Source organism: Ostrea edulis, chromosome 4 (genome assembly GCF_947568905.1).
Source record: "Ostrea edulis chromosome 4, xbOstEdul1.1, whole genome shotgun sequence".
Classification (NCBI taxonomy): Eukaryota; Metazoa; Mollusca; class Bivalvia; order Ostreida; family Ostreidae; genus Ostrea; species Ostrea edulis.
The window spans coordinates 51,886,407-51,907,333 of NC_079167.1; the positions used below are offsets into that span (position 1 = coordinate 51,886,407).

The following is a 20,927-nucleotide window of genomic DNA, read 5'->3' on the forward strand; positions in this document are numbered from 1 at the left end:
TCAACGATGAAATACTGCCAAAAATAATATAAATTTTTCTCACCTACAACTGTTGGCTCTAAGTCAACAAATACAGCCCTGGGCACATGTTTGCCTGCACCAGTCTCACTGAAAAAGGTGTTGAAGGAGTCATCTCCCCCTCCTATCGTCTTGTCACTGGGCATCTGACCATCTGGCTGGATTCCATGCTCCAGACAGTAAAGTTCCCAGCATGCATTGCCCATCTGGACTCCAGCCTGGCCAACATGGATACTGATGCATTCCCTCTGTTATGTAAAAAGACACCAACTTTTATTTCTTCTAAATAATCTAGCTACTTTACTCTTCACGTGGGCGTTGTCTAGCATATTTTCCCGCCATTCTTGACTAAAGTAAGAAATAATATTAGATCTATATAAATATAGTTTAAATGTTAACATCACGATACTATATCATTATTGACTCCATGATATTTTCATTCAAACTTCAATCATATATTTTAACACTAATATAAAACGGGTCGAAGAATGTAGATAGGCCTAACGTAAAGATAAAAATATGCCGGCCAACCAAAAAAAAAAAAAAATCTGCAAAAAAAAAAAAGTAAGATCTTCATTTTAAAAAAAATGGGAAGAAAAAACAAACATAACTTACCATTTTGAAAATTAAGAGTGGGGATGAGAATAATCTCAAATTAAACTACTAAGTCCTCGTCTGTGACTAATCAAAGAGTCTGGAGGAAGGTGGTGCTTGACGTAATTCATTTTGTATTTATACTCGATAGGCCCCGATTTAGCCTGGTTCCCGAGGCCTGCCGATGTGCAAGCACGAAGGCCAGGCACTCACTGTCGAATGGATTCTTCCATAGGTCAAAATCCAATATGGCGGACTCAATGGTAAGTAATGGGAATGTACGTAAATGAGCGTATCATGGCTTAATTAGCTGTGTCACTTTCGATTTTATGTCATTAATTGCCAGAGACAGACCTTAGGAAATGTATAATACTTGGTTTTCCATGTGACACGCTTGTTTGATATAGTCTTATCCCTTTGTTTTCAAGCAAGTAGGTGATTCGCGTATTCGTCAACTCGCATATTTTTCACGTGTGTTAAATTAAATCTAACCGTGTCACTTCGTTTTTTCTACTAATGATGGGTTGTATTGGGTTGCTGGTGAAGATATATACTGAGTTTTATAGATGACACGCACCAGTTTTCCTATTTCGAACCGGCAATTTCAGATCGAATTTCCTCGACTCATTTTGACTGGTTATCCTTGTAAAGCAGTATAAATATTATTGTAACTGCTAGCTGTTTATGAGTCTCACTTGCATGTTGTAAATAATTGATATTAAGCAAGGCATAACATTTTATCGTAGAAAGATACAAGTTACACCTACATGCACTAATTGTGTAAACACGTACAATGTGGATCGAATGGACAATAAAGTTTTGGTCTTATGATTGATTGACTGTATATTTTTAACGTCCCTCTCGAGAGAATATTTCACTCATATGGACCCAAGAACTTCCATCCAACGATTTTCAGGACCTATTATGTTGCAATCTTATGCTAGTTCAGTTCTTAATATATTTTAATGTACATCATATATATGTAAGTTAGTCATTATTTGTTTCTCTATTTTTTTTAAAATTCATATTCAAGGGTCACCATCAATTGCTTGTATTTAGACCTATACTTGATACTTTGGTCTTTTGCGCAGTAAGGGTCAGATCGTTCTTAATTAATTGTGTCACACTTGTGACACAAGATTTCAGTTTTTAATCTTATTCCATGATCACTCTTATGTTCACTCTTTTCTCACAATATGCAATCAGGTGCAGAGGACCTATTCTGACCCAGATAATCACTGGGTTACAAAGACATTTCTTTGAACTAGTTTTAAAGGTATTTCACATACAGAAATGCTAGATTTATTTAAATTTCAGAATATTAGACTTTCTTCATGAACAAGGAATATATTCAATTCAAACGCTTTATTGACGACTACCAAACATGAGGAATACATTATATATACTTGTGTGTATATATATATAATATATATACATATATATCACACTAACTAGTATCAACTGTAGAAGAATAATACAATATTTACTCTCCAAGGCTACCAGTTCTTAATGTATGCCAACATGGTGTAATGGTGCACACTTTCGTATCTGTACGATGGAGGAACAGGTTCGATTCCTGTTGTTGGCTTTCCTTTGAAAGAACTAGTAGAAATCTTCCATTGTTTAAGAATACTTCAATGTCATAGCATTTAATGTCATTCAAAGACACACACTTGCGCAGAGAACATGTTTACTAATGAAATAGCTAAATTTCATTTACACTAATTATTTGCATAGAAAAGGTTTTTAATAAAAGAGGGTTGTGATCAAGCATTTCTTGTGCAACACATTCCAATCTGAAAGTTAGCAAAATTCCTCATAAGTGTTATCCCCAAGTAACTGAAACATGTCTGTGTTATATATTTCGAAGATTCTTTAATCTCCACATGAAACAATGCCAAATCTCCTTTTTCAGGTCTTTCTAGTCATGTATTTCTCATGTCATACTGTGGAATGAATTGCTACTCCTACTGCTAGCTAACTTCTTGATCTGAGAACTGACACTCTCAAACTTCCTCCATGAGTCTTTCAAAAAGCTCACCTCTGATCTAAAAATTAAAAACAATGTCACAAACATCAGTATAATCAGTAAAGATTTGTATTGATATGGATCAGGAATAGTAGTAAATACACAATGCACATACATCATAAATATTAATTATGCCATAATTTTATCATAGATAAATAATCAAACAAGTCTGTATTTTTTGTAGAAAATGAACAACCGACTGTGAATTTTGAATGTCAATATATTTCCCTTTTCATCTAAAGTTTTATATTCATGCAGGTTTTACTTACACAAAGAAGAGGGAGGGAATGCTGATGTCTGCTTGTATGCATGCCACATTCTTCACTTCCACTCAGAAATTTCTCATTTTCAATGAAGTCATCTGAAGATCTGGTTTTATCAAAAGGGTCTGCATGATGCACCTGAAATAAAACAAGGTAGGTCAGTTCATTCTATACAAAAAAATCATGCATTTGTCACTATTGTGTTTTATCAATCCAGAAAATGTCAGTATTGAATTTAATCAATTTGGGATTGAATTTCTTCCACTAACAAAGAGAACATATTTTAGAATATGATAAACTTCTTAACTAAATACTCACACCTTTAGATGCCAGAAATAACTGTTTTTGTTATTGCTATAAGAGGTGGGAAACTTGAAATAACAGGCTGTAACAAATTGATTTAGGTGTTAACCTGTTCTGAAAGTCTGTAATTCTTCATTCAAGTTGGATGTTAATTCCTTCCAATATGAATTAGTGTGGAGGAGGATGGGTCCTTGAATACCCCTTTAGAAATTCTTTCTCTATCTCTTTCCATCTGGAGTCTGTAGACTACATGGTAAAATAAAGAGATCAATCTGGTTATCTTTCTTTTCTTTTTTCCACAAAACTATATTAAGAATCATTAATTTGGTACACAAGTACCACAAAATTTTCAATACAGTGAGAGAAACATAAAAGCAAAACTTTGTTTTTGAGGATGAATGAGGGTTTCTCCAGATTGTGATCTTCTACATTTTTTTCTTTGAAGCTTTAGCAGGTGTGAATTTAGTATAAAATCCAAGCAGTACCAATAAGTTTGTGCAAAAGCATAACAATGAATGTTACTATAGCACCATATTATGTACTTCACATTATGTAAAATTTGTTTTTGTTGTTAGATACAGAATTCCTGGCTACTACATAAGATTTTTAAATTGAAGTGTATGAACTCAGTTCTCTCATAAAGAAGACAAAGAATTTGAGTTACAAACAAATGCAAAATATAATGCTAACACAAAAATAGAATACCTCAATGTATAACATTTGGCAATATATAAAAACTGTGGACCGACCCACAAATATAATTTTGGACAAGCAGGACTGTGAATCAGAAAGGAATAGTAACTGTTGACAATGAAATTAATAGTGATCCCCTCTGAAATCTGAAGAATATTCACAATAAACCAAAGTAAAAACAGAAACTTTAAATCAAGCCTATTGGGTCAAGCATAAAGTTGGCAGGTCAACATAAGAATTAAATAATTGTGTCAGAGACCATGATACTGAATTATAAAATGCATAAAAAGCCTTATCTACTACACAAGCAATATATACATCTTATTATACCTGTAGGCATGGGTTTGCATATTCATGAAGCATTATATATGAGGGTGTTTTTTTCACCAACTATCATATGTTTCTTCTTTCCATCTGTATGGAAAATTATCTGGCATTAAAACAATTAATATACATAGTGATACACATGTATATAATTTCTAGAATCTGTAAAATTGTACACTATAAGTCCAATAAAAGCTTACAAGACCTCCATCATCGCACAAGAAAGTCATTGTATAAACTTCAGCTATAGCCTATATAGTCTTATCAAAGTAAAGCAGTCATGAGATCTATATGTAATGAAAAATTGTCCAAAAATGAATCGAGGAAATTCGATCTGAAATTGCCGGTTCGAAATAGGAAAACTGGTGCGTGTCATCTATAAAACTCAGTATATATCTTCACCAGCAACCCAATACAACCCATCATTAGTAGAAAAAACGAAGTGACACGGTTAGATTTAATTTAACACACGTGAAAAATATGCGAGTTAACGAATCACCTACTTGCTTGAAAACAAAGGGATAAGACTATATCAAACAAGCGTGTCACATGGAAAACCAAGTATTATACATTTCCTAAGGTCTGTCTCTGGCAATTAATGACATAAAATCGAAAGTGACACAGTTAATTAAGCCATGATACGCTCGTTTACGTACATTCCCATTACTTACCATTGAGTCCGCCATATTGGATTTTGACCTATGGAAGAATCAGTGCCTGGCCTTCGTGCTTGCACATCGGAAGGCCTCGGGAACCAGGCTAGGCCCCGATTATGCACATTTAGTCATATCGGAGGCAAGCGGTAAATGTAGTACGACAGATCGGCCTAGAAAGTTCTCTCTCTCTCTCTCACTCTCTCTCTCTCTCTCTCTCTCTCTGATATATAGCAAACACTCAGTTCTAATTGTAATCTGTTTAAAAGAATGAAAGGTTGATCTGGTACACTGGTTCAATAATCAGTTCGAGCATGCATTTCCACTAATTACAATTAAAAAAAGGGGGACTGTCTATAAATCAAACTTTACATGTAAAAATTGGACTTTGCATGTGAATATGACGGACTCTGCATGTGAAAATGAGAGGATACGCACACTGTAAAAAAAAAAAGTAGGACGAGTTTGAGTACTATATAGCCTAATCTTTTTAAAGACACCACCCCCCCCCCCCCCAAATCCCACAAATTTTAAATGAATCTCAAGTTGGCTGGAGACGTTCTATACATTAATACGAGACGCCCCAAAAGACGATTCACCCTGAGACGTTTCGCCCTTGGACGCTTCGCACTCAGACGTTAAAAAAAGATATTAAACTTACATTGATGATTGTCTTTATTTTCTTTATTTTGTAGATTAATGTTTATAAATATCCATACTGATTTTAAAAATAAGTTAATAGTCTATGTTATAAAAATAATCAAACATGAGGAATTACAATTATAGGGATGAACACTCTCAACAAACTAGGTAAGTGATCTAAGCGAGTAAATAATGTGTACATGGGATCGCTGTCTAAACACTATTTGGTAATGCCATTTCTTTAAACAACTGTAATTAGCGTTGTTGCTTTTTTAAGGTATTCAATGTATAATGACCATATTTCTTATCTAATAAATGGATGGTTGAATTTTTGTAATCATCGTATCATTTTGAAGGGTTCATCAAATAAAACTAATCCACCATAGGAATTTACTGCTTGAATTATTTCACCTAGAATTTAACATTGAAGTATATGGGAAAAGCATGTTTTATTACAATATTTTAAAAAGAAATTATATTTTCATACAAATCTCTTGGTAGAAAGTTACATACACTTTCTCCTAATGAAAATATGAAATAAAATTAATCATTGACCACACACATTTTTAGAAAATTAGATTTTTCTTATTTTTACAAAGGGCAGACAACTCTTCCAAAAAGTTTTAAGTGCAAAAAGTTCAGCTTCTAATCATTCACCGGTCATGTGTATTTCATTTGCTTCACTTTCATCATTATTTAACAATAAACATTTATGTTGATCTAAATCCTTCAAAATTGTTCATTATCCTTTCATTATACATGGAATACCTTAAAATAAACAGTGCAATTATTGTCCCCCAACGCAACGCGGAAGGGGACATAAAAATACCGGTGTCCGTGCGTCCGTCCGTCCCACTTCACTTTGTGGATGCAACTCCTCAGAAACCGCTTAACGGATTTTGTTAATATTTTGTAGGATTGTTTGTCACTGTGTCTAGTTGATCATATTTCGCTGCCATTTTGATTCGACAATTTTTACAAGAGTTATGGGACTTTGTTGAATTTGTACATGCTACACTATAGGAACACTTTGTGGACGCAACTCCTCCGAAACCGCTCACCGGATTTCATTCAAATTTTGTATGTAGTTGATCATATTGCACCATCATTTTGATTCGACAAATTTTACAGGAGTTATGGAACTTTGTTGAATTTGTACATGCCACACTATAGAAATTTAACACTTTGTGGACGCAACTCCTCCGAAACCACTCAACGGATTTTGTTCAAATTTTGTAGGATTGGTAGTCACCATATGTAGTTGATTATATTGCGCCGTCATTTTGATTCGACAAATTTTGCAGGAGTTATGGGACTTTTGTGTTTCAACTTTTTTTGCGGCGGTGGGGGACATGGCTACGTGTAGCAATCTTGTTATTAAATTTATTTTTGGATAAGTTAGATAGGCCTGAATTATGATACGATTACGTATCATTGACAACTAGGCCTACTGTCACGGGTGCATTTCGAGAAAAAATAAATAAATAAAAATGATCAAATTTATAGTGAAAATCACAATACTTTTAAATTATTTTGTTCAAGTAATTTTATTAATCATTATTATTTTTTTTAATAGTTGTTACTTAGGAAGTGGGAGCGCGGCGTGCTGTTGTTGTTACGTACGTGTTCCTAGAAGAAAAAAATGAAAGCATTATAATTCAATTCAAAGTTGGGAAATATCATATTTTATTATTCATAATTGAAAGTTCAATTATCTTTTATCTTTAAATTTCTTTTTTTAAAACTATCAGTTGGTAGAAACTGCGAACACAAGTTCTGCCTATATGTTGTTACAAGTTGAAGGTCATCGTAATTTTTATATCGAAGAAAATATGCATATCGCTTGATTTGAATTTCATTGCTTTCAAACTTGAAAACCACGAAAACTGTGTCATTTAAAACACATGTAAAGTAGTTTTAGGCATGAAATGAATTAATTTTGCTGAAAAAATTTATAAGTTTAGAAACATGCGATGTGTCCTTTAAAGAAAACTACCGCGATGGCGGTACCACTTCAAATAATAAGTTAATTGCATCTATAATTTGCGTTTGCCGGGATTAATATTAATTTGGAGATGCTCAGAAAAAAGGGGTTTATGGATCAAATTTTCGCATTGGCAAAAATATGAAAATTTCATATACAATACCAGATACAAATAGGGGCGAACCGTCCTAGTGCAAATCGTCTCAGTATACGAAACGTATTTTGGGGCGAAACGTCCCGTTACCCTATAGATTACCGGTATAAGAAACAACGGACAATTGAGATTATTAATAGTTACATATATATACTGACTATAGGGTATATTTTATAGTCATAACGCTTGCTTGTTATATAGTGCTTGCCCTACTCTTATGATTTTGTTCATTAAGTAAATTCAGTAAAATTAGTTGTAGGCCTAACTGACGTTTGAAAGTTATCAATACCAACGTGCATGGGGAAACAGATTGGATTGTCTATTCGTCAAACCTTTTCTCTCTCACTAAATGCAAGATTACTATTTTCTGCCATGCATGAGAAAGTCATGCGTGTAGGGAGTGTGGGACGTTTCGCCCTAAAATGTTTTGCCCAAGACCTCAGGTTAATTTCCCATATTTTATGCGATATCAAGTTTACCTGTTGCACATATATGTGTTCAGTCAAGGGTGTTATCAAAACAGTTTATTCCATTATAATTATTACTTTTATCAAATCATTAATTAATTGAGTGTAAATTAACATGCCATGTAGCAAAATATAAGCAAGTGCTACTTATTTCATAAGTTATTTTTAAGTTTCGTTTAGATAGATTTTGGTCAGTATACAGAGAATGCTTAATCTGGAGTATCCAGGGGCCCGTGCTTGCCCCACTCTTATAATTTTATATTCCTTACAAGAATTATGAGATTGATCACTGTTCGTTATCCTCTCTTTAATTTTGTTGGAATCTATCTACATGTATGACTAAGACCGGGCCTCGAAGATCTCATAACTCCTATTAGGAATATAAAATAAAGAGTTGGGCAAACATGGACCCCTGGTGGGATCAGGTGCCTAGGAGGAGTAAGCATTCCGCCATATCACGTATCAAAATGCACCCAGCCGGCTAATCTGTACCAGTTCTCGATATGTTTACTATTTAAGTTAAAAATTACGCACTAGGTTTACCGCTTTGTTCTCTCTCTCTCTCTCTCTCTCTCTCTCTCTCTCTCTCTCTCTCTCTCTCTCTCTGTTTTTTTTTTAATGCAAAAACTTCGGTTCGGTTCGTAAGTGAAAGAATTCCCTGGAAAACTTCTTTGATTCTTGTTCCGGAAATTTTCGGCTTTTTGACCTTTCTATTTTTACCACTTGCCCTTAAAAAAAAATGTTTTTCCTTTGCTTTGTGATGAACCAATCAAATCACTCCCATTAGAATCGCCCGCGTTTGAAAGAAACGGGGGCATATATAAATCGAGTGGAAAGCCGGGGGATACAAATCTTGTTTCATTTTATCGGCAAAAACGTATCTTTAAAATGGTAAGTGTTTTATATAGGCCTAGTAAATTTGTTATTGTTAATATTTGTAATAGATAACATATTATCTTGAAAAAAGAAGGTGGATATACTGTAATATGAGATTTAGTAGATTTTGGCGCGATGATGAATATATTTCCTGAACATTGAACTCGGACACTTGTAAAGGAAATATTAACATATATTATATTACACCTTTATTGAATGTGCCTGGTTTATTAATATCATTGGAGATATTAAAATGATGGAAGTATGAGGTAATTTGTTAAGTTGTGGAAGTCGATTTTCAGTTTGGTCTTGGGCGTAAACCGGAAGTTAAAAAAAAATCTACGTTGGGTAGGTGTAAAAGAAGTTTAGGATGCATTATACCAAGCCTCGACTTCCATTGTTTCTGCATATTTACTGTGAAAATAGTGCACCAAAGCAATTTACTGTACCATTTACGGTGTTTTTCACACCAATTTTAAAAGCTGCCCTACGGCTTTTAAGTCCTCGACATTTATATAATGTCATTATTGGGAGTGAATCCTTCCATGAATAAAACATGATCACTATAACTAGTCTATTGATTTTTGTAACAGTAGATGAGTTTTTTTTAAAATTATTATTATTGCATATCGGCTAATACTCTGAATCGTTGCCATGACATGATGGCATTTTATTGGCGGTGTGTAAAATTAAAGGTGGACCAATAGACAATGTCAATAGAAAATCTCATTGGTCTTCATCAATCAAAATGGCAATAGACCAACTTGTCTATAGGAAATCTGACCAAATCATACAAATGTCTGTGTTACATTGATTTGTTTCTGCCTACCCTTTTGCTATAAAAAAAAAAAATGAAACATTCGAATCAGAGTTTTCCATTTTTAACAAGATAGTTGGATAGAACAGAATCAACTCAATGTGTACTTTTATGTTCATCTTCATGCACTTTTCGTCATTTTCTGTGATCCACACCTTGTTGTGGTTCGTATCGGGTTTAAAAAAAAAAAATTCCAAGTTTTGCTACCAGCAATGATCTCATTTAATCGCCATTGATCATTCTTCATAATATGCTAAGTAACTGGATGGCTCTTTTCTACACGAACACATTTTTGCTTTTCTGCAAACTCTGACGCTTTAACTCCTCTTTAGGCTCTTTTAGAATGCTGAAAACAGCTGATAAATCAATGTTTGTAATATCATCAAGGTTTTCCCACAGTATATCTTGCATCTTCAGCAATTGCAGTTTTATGTGCTGCAACTGTAATTTTAGTGGTTTTTATAATGGTCTTATTGGTCCATAGGATTTTGTTGTGGTCTTATAGGAAATAAAATGACTGTAGACCGAATGTCTGCAGAATTTAAAAGTTAGTTTCGTACACTGTCTTGGTTATATAAAAGTGGGGCAGAGACATAAAGGTTTGTTTTTTTTAACTAAAAAAAATTACTTGATTTAATGATGACCCAACTTGAAAAATTAGGTTAAGTTTTGCTATGCATTAAAATATGACACGTTTCCAAACTAATTTCAGAGGGAATGCATCAGTATCCATGTTGGCCAAGCCGGAGTCCAGATGGGCAATGCATGCTGGGAGCTTTACTGTTTGGAGCATGGAATCCAGCCAGATGGTCAGATGCCCAGTGACAAGACAATAGGGGGAGGAGATGACTCCTTCAACACCTTCTTCAGTGAGACTGGTGCAGGCAAACATGTACCCAGGGCTGTATTTGTTGACTTAGAGCCAACAGTTGTAGGTTTGTACAGAATGTGTCGTCTCTTGTCTGAAAATTGTGCATAGTGAATGGTATTAATGTGACAAATATAAACCATGCCATTTATTAACTTTGAAGATTCATAACATTGGTCTTTTTGTGGAAATGGTGATGAATGTACTGCAGAGTTTACAAAACTAGTCAGAAACCTATCAGACAACTGCCCGGCAAATCTTTGAAATAAGTAACAGACTTCAAATGAAAAGCGGTAATGAGTAAAAAAAATTCTTGCAAATCAGCTGTAATGTGCCTCCCCCAATCGTTTAACAGACCAATAGATCTCTGGGTTGGAAAACCTATTGAAGAGTTGTTGGTAATTAGGCCCTACCAAGCTTTCAAGCCATATTTTCATAAAAATAACCATCTTGCAGGTATGGACTAGCAATGCTAATTAGGTCAAGCATGTCAGATGGCTGGTGTAAAAAAAAAAAATAGCACTTCCCAGGTATGGAGTGTAAATTTTAAAGGATTTATGTATAATGAGATTTAAATTTTACTTAATTTAAAGAGATTCAGAGGAAACTAGAGGAAATTTGCTTATGTATAATAAGATGGGGTGGGCAAATCAGGACTCTGAGATTACTTAGCGAGATCGAGAACTCTGAGAGATCAAAGTTTCACCTTTAGAGGAAAGAGATCAAATACATTGATGAACTTTTATTTATAAAGTGTCATTCAAAAAAGAGGAGATACTTTTTACATTGAAATCTGATCCATACTTCACAAATTATTGTATGACTACATATATCCATACTGGATATATATAGATAGATTTGTTTAACTTGATCATACTCTAATGGCTTGAGAATGTTAAATGTAGTCTTCACAGAAACTTCTGAGCAACTAGCCAGTAGGTTTGACATTTTGACTAGCCCAGAAAAAAATAAAATTCAAAATGTTACGTCATTTTATTCCATTTCACTTGAACATCTTTGTTTGATAGTGTCAGAGTAACAAGTTTTATAGTGACAAGGTAATCAATAGAAAAGCTCAGATGATTTTTCAGATTTACCTGTAGTATATACAGTTTGTCCAGTAGAAACTCAACATTTACCCAGTTACCCTACTTTCTGTTTCTCTATTATAGAAAGAAAAATGAAAATCTTCATTATTTCTTTAAAAGGGGCAGCAATTTCCATTAAAAGTATTCTTACTTAGATAGATGCAGTGTACTCGTTCTTATTGCATGTTATTTGGTGCTATAATTTTGATAAACTCTTATTCTGACCCATGGTTAAAAGATTGAATATTTTAAAAGTGGAGAAAAATGAATTGAGAAACAAGTATTAGTAAATTATTGTGAAAATTATGTAAACTTTCTGCATAATGAATGATTTTCTTCCATACAATGTTTCTGCCATTTTTTTCTATAGATTTTTGTCAAAATTACTACAAAGAGATTGCAATGTGTTTTTATTGGGTTTGTCAGTGTTGATTTTCATGTAGTGTAACACTATTAACATCTTGATAAAAAAGTTGGATGGTAGGTTATTGCATGTGATTAAATGAAACCTTCACAGCTGTTAAGTTATGTACAGGACATTCCTTGCGAATATTCATTTTATTTCAAAATATGATTGATTTTATTTTCAGATGAAGTTCGAACAGGAACATATCGTCAGCTCTTCCACCCAGAACAGCTAATCACGGGGAAAGAAGATGCTGCCAACAATTACGCTCGTGGACATTACACCATTGGCAAGGAGATTGTGGACCTGGTCCTGGACAGAATCCGTAAACTGGCAGATCAGTGCACAGGACTTCAGGGATTCCTCATCTTCCACAGCTTTGGTGGTGGAACTGGATCTGGATTCACCTCGCTCCTCATGGAACGTCTCAGTGTAGACTACGGCAAAAAATCCAAACTGGAATTTTCTATCTATCCAGCTCCTCAAGTATCTACGGCAGTAGTAGAGCCTTACAATTCCATCCTGACCACACATACGACTCTGGAGCACTCAGACTGTGCTTTCATGGTGGACAATGAAGCCATCTACGACATCTGTCGCCGTAATCTGGACATCGAGCGCCCAACCTACACCAACCTGAATCGTTTGATAGGTCAGATTGTTAGTTCCATCACTGCCTCCCTGCGTTTTGATGGTGCCCTCAACGTAGACTTGACCGAGTTCCAGACCAACTTGGTGCCGTACCCTCGTATCCATTTCCCTCTGGCTACCTATGCTCCAGTCATCTCTGCAGAAAAAGCCTACCATGAACAACTTTCAGTCGCTGAAATCACCAATGCCTGTTTTGAACCAGCTAACCAACTCGTCAAATGCGATCCACGTCATGGCAAGTACATGGCATGTTGCATGCTATACAGAGGAGATGTTGTGCCTAAAGATGTCAATGCGGCCATTGCCACCATCAAGACCAAGCGTACCATCCAGTTTGTGGACTGGTGTCCCACTGGGTTCAAGGTTGGCATCAACTACCAGCCACCCACAGTTGTCCCAGGAGGTGACCTGGCCAAGGTCCAGCGTGCCGTGTGCATGTTGAGCAACACCACTGCCATTGCCGAGGCCTGGGCCCGTCTGGATCACAAATTTGACCTGATGTATGCCAAGCGAGCCTTTGTCCATTGGTACGTAGGGGAGGGTATGGAGGAGGGAGAATTTTCTGAGGCTCGTGAAGATCTGGCTGCACTAGAGAAGGATTATGAAGAAGTTGGTGTGGACTCTGTGGAAGGTGGTGAAGATGAAGAGGGGGAGGAGTATTGAAATTCCGGGACTTTTCTATTCTTCTGTTCTATTCTTCTATTCTATTGTATGTTGATAACTAAATAAACACTCTGTTAAAATTAAATGTACTTTTATGATTTAATTTCTGTGTTGCCAGTGGTATTTCAAATAATTATTTACCATTGAAAAGTAATTATTGTCGGTATCTAATTTCTGAAGTTGTTTGGTCCGATGCTAAATACAGGTGAAGGTGTATGGACTGAATCTTCACATGTAACAGTGGTTGGGCTATTGGAGATCGTCAAACACATTTGAACAAAACCATTTAATTTTGGATACTTGGACATGGAATTATGAAAAAGATAATTCAGTTTTGTAGTACTATCTCTTAATAGCAATGGCAGCTTCTTGATCAATACTTGTGCTCCCCTCGGTATATACTTGGATGACATTTCTATCCGATCCCAATGATCCTTTTTCTTTAAAACATTTAAAAGTAATGGTGTTGAGGGATAATACATTTCATTACAGCAGTGAATGAAATGCACATTAATTGCTAGAATCGGCCGAAGCTAAAAGTAAATTTCCAGACATGCATTATGAAGGACTGCTCTGGGATTAAGACATTATTGACTGCAGTAGACAAAGATGAGATTTTGAGTGCACTTGTGAAAGTGTTCTTAGAAGTGGATAGGCATAGCCTACATCTGTTTCTCTTCACAAACCTTCATGTTTTGATTTCTGGAATCGGATTTTATTGAAAGATTTCTTTTTTTTATGCAATTTACATCTAATGATTTTTTAGGTCACCTGAGTAAACTCAGGTGACCTATTGCAATTGGTTTTCGTCCGTTGTCCGTCCTGCGTTAACAATTGAACATTTTTTAACTTCTTAATAACTACCAGTCTAATTCTTTTCAAATTTGGTATGAAGCATCATTGGGACAAGGGGGGCATAAATTGTAAATTTCAGGACTCCAGCACTCCTGGGGCACTAGGAGCGGGGCTAAAATTGACCAATTTTTAAAAATCTTAAGAACCACACACATGTAAGAAAAACTAAATGCATAGTGATGTAGAACAGGATGGCCTCTACCAAAATTATAAATTTCATGATTCCCGGGGTAGGGGTTCTGACCCCAGGGCGGGGCCAAACTTGTTATATAGTCTTTATGTGGAAAACACTTAAATTACATCTTCTTTAATGCTATTGATACTAAATTGAAAGTAAATAGATATTTAGGAAGAACAGGTAGTCCTTTACCAAAATTATAAATTTGATTATTCGAGGGGTAGGGGTTTTCGGATCGGGGTGGGGCCAAAATGGTCAGTTATTAAATGTGTGAACAATAGACAATTTTAACTTCTTGATAACTATCATTCAAATTTGGTATGAAACATATTTGGAACAAAGAAAAAAAAAATCATAAATTTTAGGATTTCTGCACCCATGGGGCAGGGCAAAAACTGCCCCAAAATGACAAATTTTCAAAAATCTTCTCAATGAGAAAAACTAAATGCATAGTGATGTAGAGCAGGAAGGATTACCAAAATTGTAAATTTCATGATCCCCGGGGTAAGGGTTCTGACCCCAAGACGGGGCCAAACTTGTTAAATAGTGTTCATGTGTAAAACACTTAAATAACATTTTCTTTAATGCTTTTGATACTAAATAGATAGAGCAGTTAGTCTTTTACCAAAATTGTAAATTTCATTTTCCCCAGAGTAAGGGTTTTGACCCCAGGGTGGGGCCAACTTAGTATATATAGTATTTATGTGTAAGTTTGCTGATGCTGTATAAAATGTAAATGCATACTTAAAAATAGCATAAAAGAATGTACAAAAAAGGTGAATTTCACAACCCAGGGTTATGACTTTAGGATGAGTCCAAATTAGTCATATATTTGATGTTTTAATGTTAATACACCTATTATTTAAAGCCTTTCATGATCAGTGTATGCACTTTTAAGGGCAGTGAAGTTTTAAGAACACATCTTGTTTTATACTGTTGCTGAACATTAAAATTTAGGTTAGATATTCAGAACAGGAAATTTTTTGTAGATTTCATAGCCCGTGGAAGTAGTGATACTTTTTCACTAGTATTCAGGTGACCGATAAGGCCTGTGGGCCTCTTGTTTAAGTAGTCTGGTTTTGAGGTCACCTGAGTAAACTCAGGTGACCTATTGCAATTGGTTGTCGTCGTGCAGGAAGGCCTCTACCAAAATTGTAAATTTCATGATCCCCAGGGTAGGGGTTCTGACCCCAGGGTGGGGGCAAACTCAAACTAAATGGATATTTAGAAATAACAGGTAGTCCTTTACCAAAATTGTAAATTTGATGATCCCAGGGGTAGGAGTTTTGGTATCGGGGTTGGGCCAAAATGGTCAGTTATTGAATGTGTGAACAATAGACATTTTTAACCCCTTGATAACTATCATTCCAATTCTTTTCAAATTTGGTATGAAGCATCTTTGGAACATGGGGGGCATAAATTGTACATTTCAGGATTCCAACACACTTGGGGGCGGGGCAAGAAATGACCAATTTTCAAAAAACTTCTAAGAACCGCACACGTAAGAAAAACTAAATGCATGGTGATGGAGAGCAGGAAGGCCTCTACCAAAATTGTAAATTTCATGATCCCCGGGGTTGGGGTTCTGACTCCAGGGCGGGGCCAAACTTGTTATATAGTGTTTATGTATAAAATACTTTAATAACATCTTCTTTAGTGCTATTGGTACTAAATTGAAACTACATTTGTAAATGGATATTTAGAAAGAACAGGTAGTCCTTTACCAAAATTGTAAATTTGATGATCCCAGGGGTAGGGGTTTTGGTATCAGGTTAGGGCGAAAATGGTCAGTTATGAAATGTGTGAACAATAGACATTTTTATGCCCCCCTTTTATTGCTTTGCACATGTCGGTCGGTAGACCACATGTCCGCTCAATATCTTGAGAACCATTCACTTGATGATAATATTTCATATGTGGGTTGGTTATGAGTAGAAAAGGACCCCTATTGTTTTTCAGGTCAAGGGTCAATCTACTCTGGACATAGGAATATTCTGTCCGCTCAATATCTTGAGAACCTTTTGCTTGACAGACATCAAACTTGGTACATTTTCAGGAGAAGATGGCCCCTATTGATTTTGAGGTCACATGGTCAAGAGTCAAACTGGACATGGGAATATACAGTCCGTTCAATATCTTGAGAACCCTTTATATATTCAGAAGAAGATGACCCCTATTGATTTTGAGGTCAAAGGGTCAAACTGGACATTGGAATATACTTTCTCTCAATATTTTGAAAACTCTTTGCTTGACAGACATCAAACTTGTAACACTGATACATCTTCAAAAGAAGATGTCCCCTATAGATTTGAGGTCAAGGGTCAAACTGGACATTCAAATATACTGTCCACTCAATATCTTGAGAACCCTTTGCTTGACAGACATCAAACTTGATACACTGGTACATCTTCAGGAGAAGATGACCCCTATTGATTTTGAGGTCACATGGTCAAGACTCAAACTGGACATTGGAATTGTCAGCTCAATATCTTAGAACCCTTTGCTTGACAGACATCAAACTTGGTACACTAGCTGGTACATCTTCAGGAGAAGGTGGTCCCTATCGATTTTGAGGTCACATGGTCAGTGGTTGAACTGGACATAATAATATATTGTCTCCTATATTTTAAAGGAAGTGATTCACGATTCCCCCCCAAATTTTGTTTTTCATTTTTATTGATCAGAATCTACTGTCTAATGTGTTCAAATGATTTCACATAAAAATTAAGGTTATACATTATCCCAGAAGTTCATTATAGAGAGTTCATTATTTGTTTTGTAAATAAAGTTTGCGGTATATTATTGTTTACGAAAATTTCAGAAGAAATGGATATTGATCTAAGTTTATTACATGTATATCTTTCACATTTCAAGCATTCTTCGGGTAAAATGTGTCATCTTAAAGTTAAAATTTGTAACTGTGCAAAATTACGATGCTTTATATTACAAAATTGATATATCACTGGTTTGTTTGTTTACATAAAAAGACTCGAGTCTTTGTTTACATAACACAGATTTAAGGCTGAAATATTGCTTTTATTCTGGGATTCAGTAGGTCAAAATGTTGGCTGACAACATTAAATGAGTTAAATTTTTGATGTTTCACATCAAAAATAAAAAGTTGTTGAAAAATCGTGAACCAGTCCCTTTAAGAATTTTTTGCTTGATTGACACCAAACTTGGTACACTGGTATAGCATAAGGAGTAGATGACCTCTATTGTGTTTTAGGTCACATGGTCAATCCACTCTTGACATAGGAAGATATTGTCTGCTCAATATTTCGAGTTGATGATACTACTGTCAATTAAATGATGTGTGTGTATAACCCTTGTCAATTTTGTGAGGGTGGGGGGTGGGGGTGGGGCTTTTGTGTTTTACAAACATCTCTTGTTAACTTCTTGATAACTATCATTCCAATTCTTTTCAAATTTGGTATGAATCATCTTTGGAACAAGGGGGACATAATTTGTAAATTTCAGGATTTCTGCACACCTTGGATGCGGGGCAAAAACTGCCAAAATTGACCAATTTTCCAAAATCTTCTCTAAAACCGCACATGTTTAAGAAAAACTAAATGCATTAAGATGTAAAGCAGGAAGGCTTCTACCAAAATTGTGAATTCCATGATCCCCGGGGTAGGGGTTTTGACCCCAGGGTGGGGCCAAACTTAGTATATAGTGTTTGTGTGTAAGTTTGCTGATACTGTATAAAATTTAAATGCATACTAAGGAATAGCAGAAAAAGATGTACAAAAAATGGTGAATTTCACAACCCAGGGTTTTGTCTCTAGAATGGGTCCAACTTAGTCATATCTTTTAATGTTAATATATTAACCAATTATATTATGTGAAACCTTTCATCAATGTATGCACTTATGAGGGCATTGAAGTTGTAAGAGCACATCTTGTTTTATACTTTTGGTGAATGTTAAAATTTAGCTTGGATATTCAGAACAGGAAATTTTTTCTAGATTTCATAGCCCTTGGGAGTAGTGATAATTTTTCACTAGTACTCAGGTGGCCGATAAGGCCTGTGGGTCTTTTGTTTATTATTATTATTTAACATATAGATTTAAGCCAAACTTTCCATAAAGCTGTTTAAGCACCATTGGGTAAGGGAGATTTAAGATTGTTAAAATGAAGGTTCACATTCCATTCAAAAGGGAGATATAAATAGTAAAAATATAGTGGCATCATGTAAAACTCTTCTCGAGAGCTGCTGGACCAGAAATGACAAAACTCGTAAAAGCTTCCTTGAATAATGTAAATTCAAAATTATTTACATCATGATTCCCGATGGTATGATGGAGCCACAATAGGGGATCAAAGTTTTAATGGAGATGTATAGGGGGAAAATCCCATACAATGTTGTCAAAAAACTGCTCAGGGCATGCAAACATCTTCAGGTAATGCAGATTCAAGTTCGCTCAAATCACGACCGTGGCGTATAGGGTGGAACCACAATATGGGATCAAAGTTTTATATTGGAACATAACAAACTTTTGATGCCATATTGTGGCCCCAAGGATCACACATAACTGAAAGTGAATTTGCGTTACACAGCTCGATGCTTCAACACTAATATGACTAACATGGTCTTGCTGTTCTAGACAAGAACAAGGTCATTGATCATGGTATGATATGAAGACCTTGCCATAAGAAATATATAAATACAAAATATGAAAACTCTCTTGAATAGTTTAGGAAATATACCGGTATTGAATAGGTCAAATTTTTATTGAAAGTAAGTCAAACGTCAAGGTCGTACACCAAAGTATATCAAGGTCTTGCCATAAAGAATCTATATACAAATCAGATCCTTTGATCTGCTCGTGAACGTAGATTGCCACACTAGTGTATCGATGTGATCAATGTCATTGTATATGATACAAAAATAATGACTGTTATGCTGAAGTACCAGTAAGAAAGTGAACATGTCCTTGTGCATGAAAAAAAAAAAAACCCTATAAAACACTCCTCTTTGATCCACTGTAAACTGTAGGAGACGAGTAGATCCCTGGTCAGAACAATGTGAACATCACTAAATGATAATGCAGTATTGTACAAAGTTTCAAGGCTATCCGATAAGTGATATAGGAGAAGTGTTCACAAGCTATTTTACACTCCACCCCTCTTAGATCCACTATAACTTTGAGGATAACTATTAGATCATCCTGTCCCGACAATATGCACATCTGCAAATGGTAATGACGTATTGTACAAAGTTTGAAGTATTTCGGATAAGCAATATAGGAGAAGTGTTCACAAGTTAATTTTCATCCTACACCCCTCTTGGATCCACTATAAATTTAGAAAAGATAATTGGATCCTCCTTTCCCGACATTATGCACATCTACAAATGGCAATGAAGCATTCACAAGATTTGTACATACAGACGAACACCCTGACAGAAAGTACAAAAACAATGTATCCCCCTGGAAGAGCGGAGACGTGATAATGTCCTAATTTTAACGAACATTTCAGAATTCAACAACTTTTATTTCAAGATTATGAAAATATTTAAAAGATCTCTCATGTAAAATTGACATTCAGAAATGTATGTTAATTACGAGATGCATAAAGTGTTGAATTTAAACTTTAATTGAAACCTCTTTGTTTAGTCGAAACCGTTTAAAATTAATAGCAATTAAAAAAAACATCAACTAAACCTTATTAGAAACATATTAAAAGTTGTAACTTGGTTAAGAGTATGCAATTTCAGGAAATATCCGTTACTGGCGTTACATATTTAACTAAAGGTTATCAATCTTTTCCCAATATTCGTTCTCGATGATAAAGAATCTTTTAGACTTTCCTGAAGGCATACTGAACAAAATATCTTGACTTCTTGCACCTTAGCGCATCCGAGGATTCTTGGCCATCCAAACACCCTTTTTAGCCGAGTTTCGTAGCAAATCTCGGCTTTTAAATTGGCGAAGGATATTAGTTTGTCCGGTCTCTAACTTTCATACTTTATGGTACATCTTTGTGAGACTTAAATAACATGATCACATCCCAAAGAGGAAGGTTCCTATTTATTTTGAGGTCAAAAGGTCAAGGTCACTAAATGCCATAGATATGAGCTGGTCCGGTCTCTAACTTTCATACTACTAGGGGCATCTGTGTGAAACTTACATAACATGATCACATCCATAAGAGGAAGGTTCCTATTCATTTTGAGGTCAAAGTCACTAAATGCCATAGATTTGAGCTTGTCCAGTCTCTAACTTTCATACTACTAGGGGCATCTGTGTGAAACTTGCATAACATGATCACATCCATAAGAGGAAGGTTCCTATTCATTTTGAGGTCAAAGTCACTAAATGCCATATATTTGAGCTTGTCCGGTCTCTAACTTTCATACTACTAGGGGCATCTTTGTGAAACTTATATAACATGAT

The 20,927-nt window shown here is 35.3% G+C and overlaps 2 protein-coding genes across 2 annotated transcripts in view; one reads left to right on the forward strand and one right to left on the reverse strand.

Annotated features, from left to right (window-relative positions):
- LOC130046245 (tubulin alpha-1A chain-like) overlaps positions 1–837 on the reverse strand; it is a 5,112-nt gene extending 4,275 nt beyond the window's left edge. Inside the window, exons 1-2 of the mRNA XM_048906177.2 lie at positions 634–837; positions 44–266 (exon numbers count right to left, since the gene is read on the reverse strand). Coding sequence (XP_048762134.1) covers positions 44–266; positions 634–636 — 226 coding nt within the window. The 5' untranslated portion in view covers positions 637–837. The remainder of the gene's footprint in view (positions 1–43; positions 267–633) is intronic.
- Positions 838–8,866: 8,029 nt separating this feature from the next.
- LOC125670116 (tubulin alpha-1A chain-like) lies at positions 8,867–13,578 on the forward strand. The gene is made up of 3 exons (XM_048905097.2): positions 8,867–9,015; positions 10,530–10,752; positions 12,364–13,578. The coding sequence occupies exons 1-3, from the start codon at positions 9,013–9,015 to the stop codon at positions 13,491–13,493; spliced, it is 1,356 nt and encodes a 451-aa protein (XP_048761054.1). The 5' UTR covers positions 8,867–9,012; the 3' UTR covers positions 13,494–13,578.
- The last annotated feature ends 7,349 nt before the right edge of the window (positions 13,579–20,927 follow it).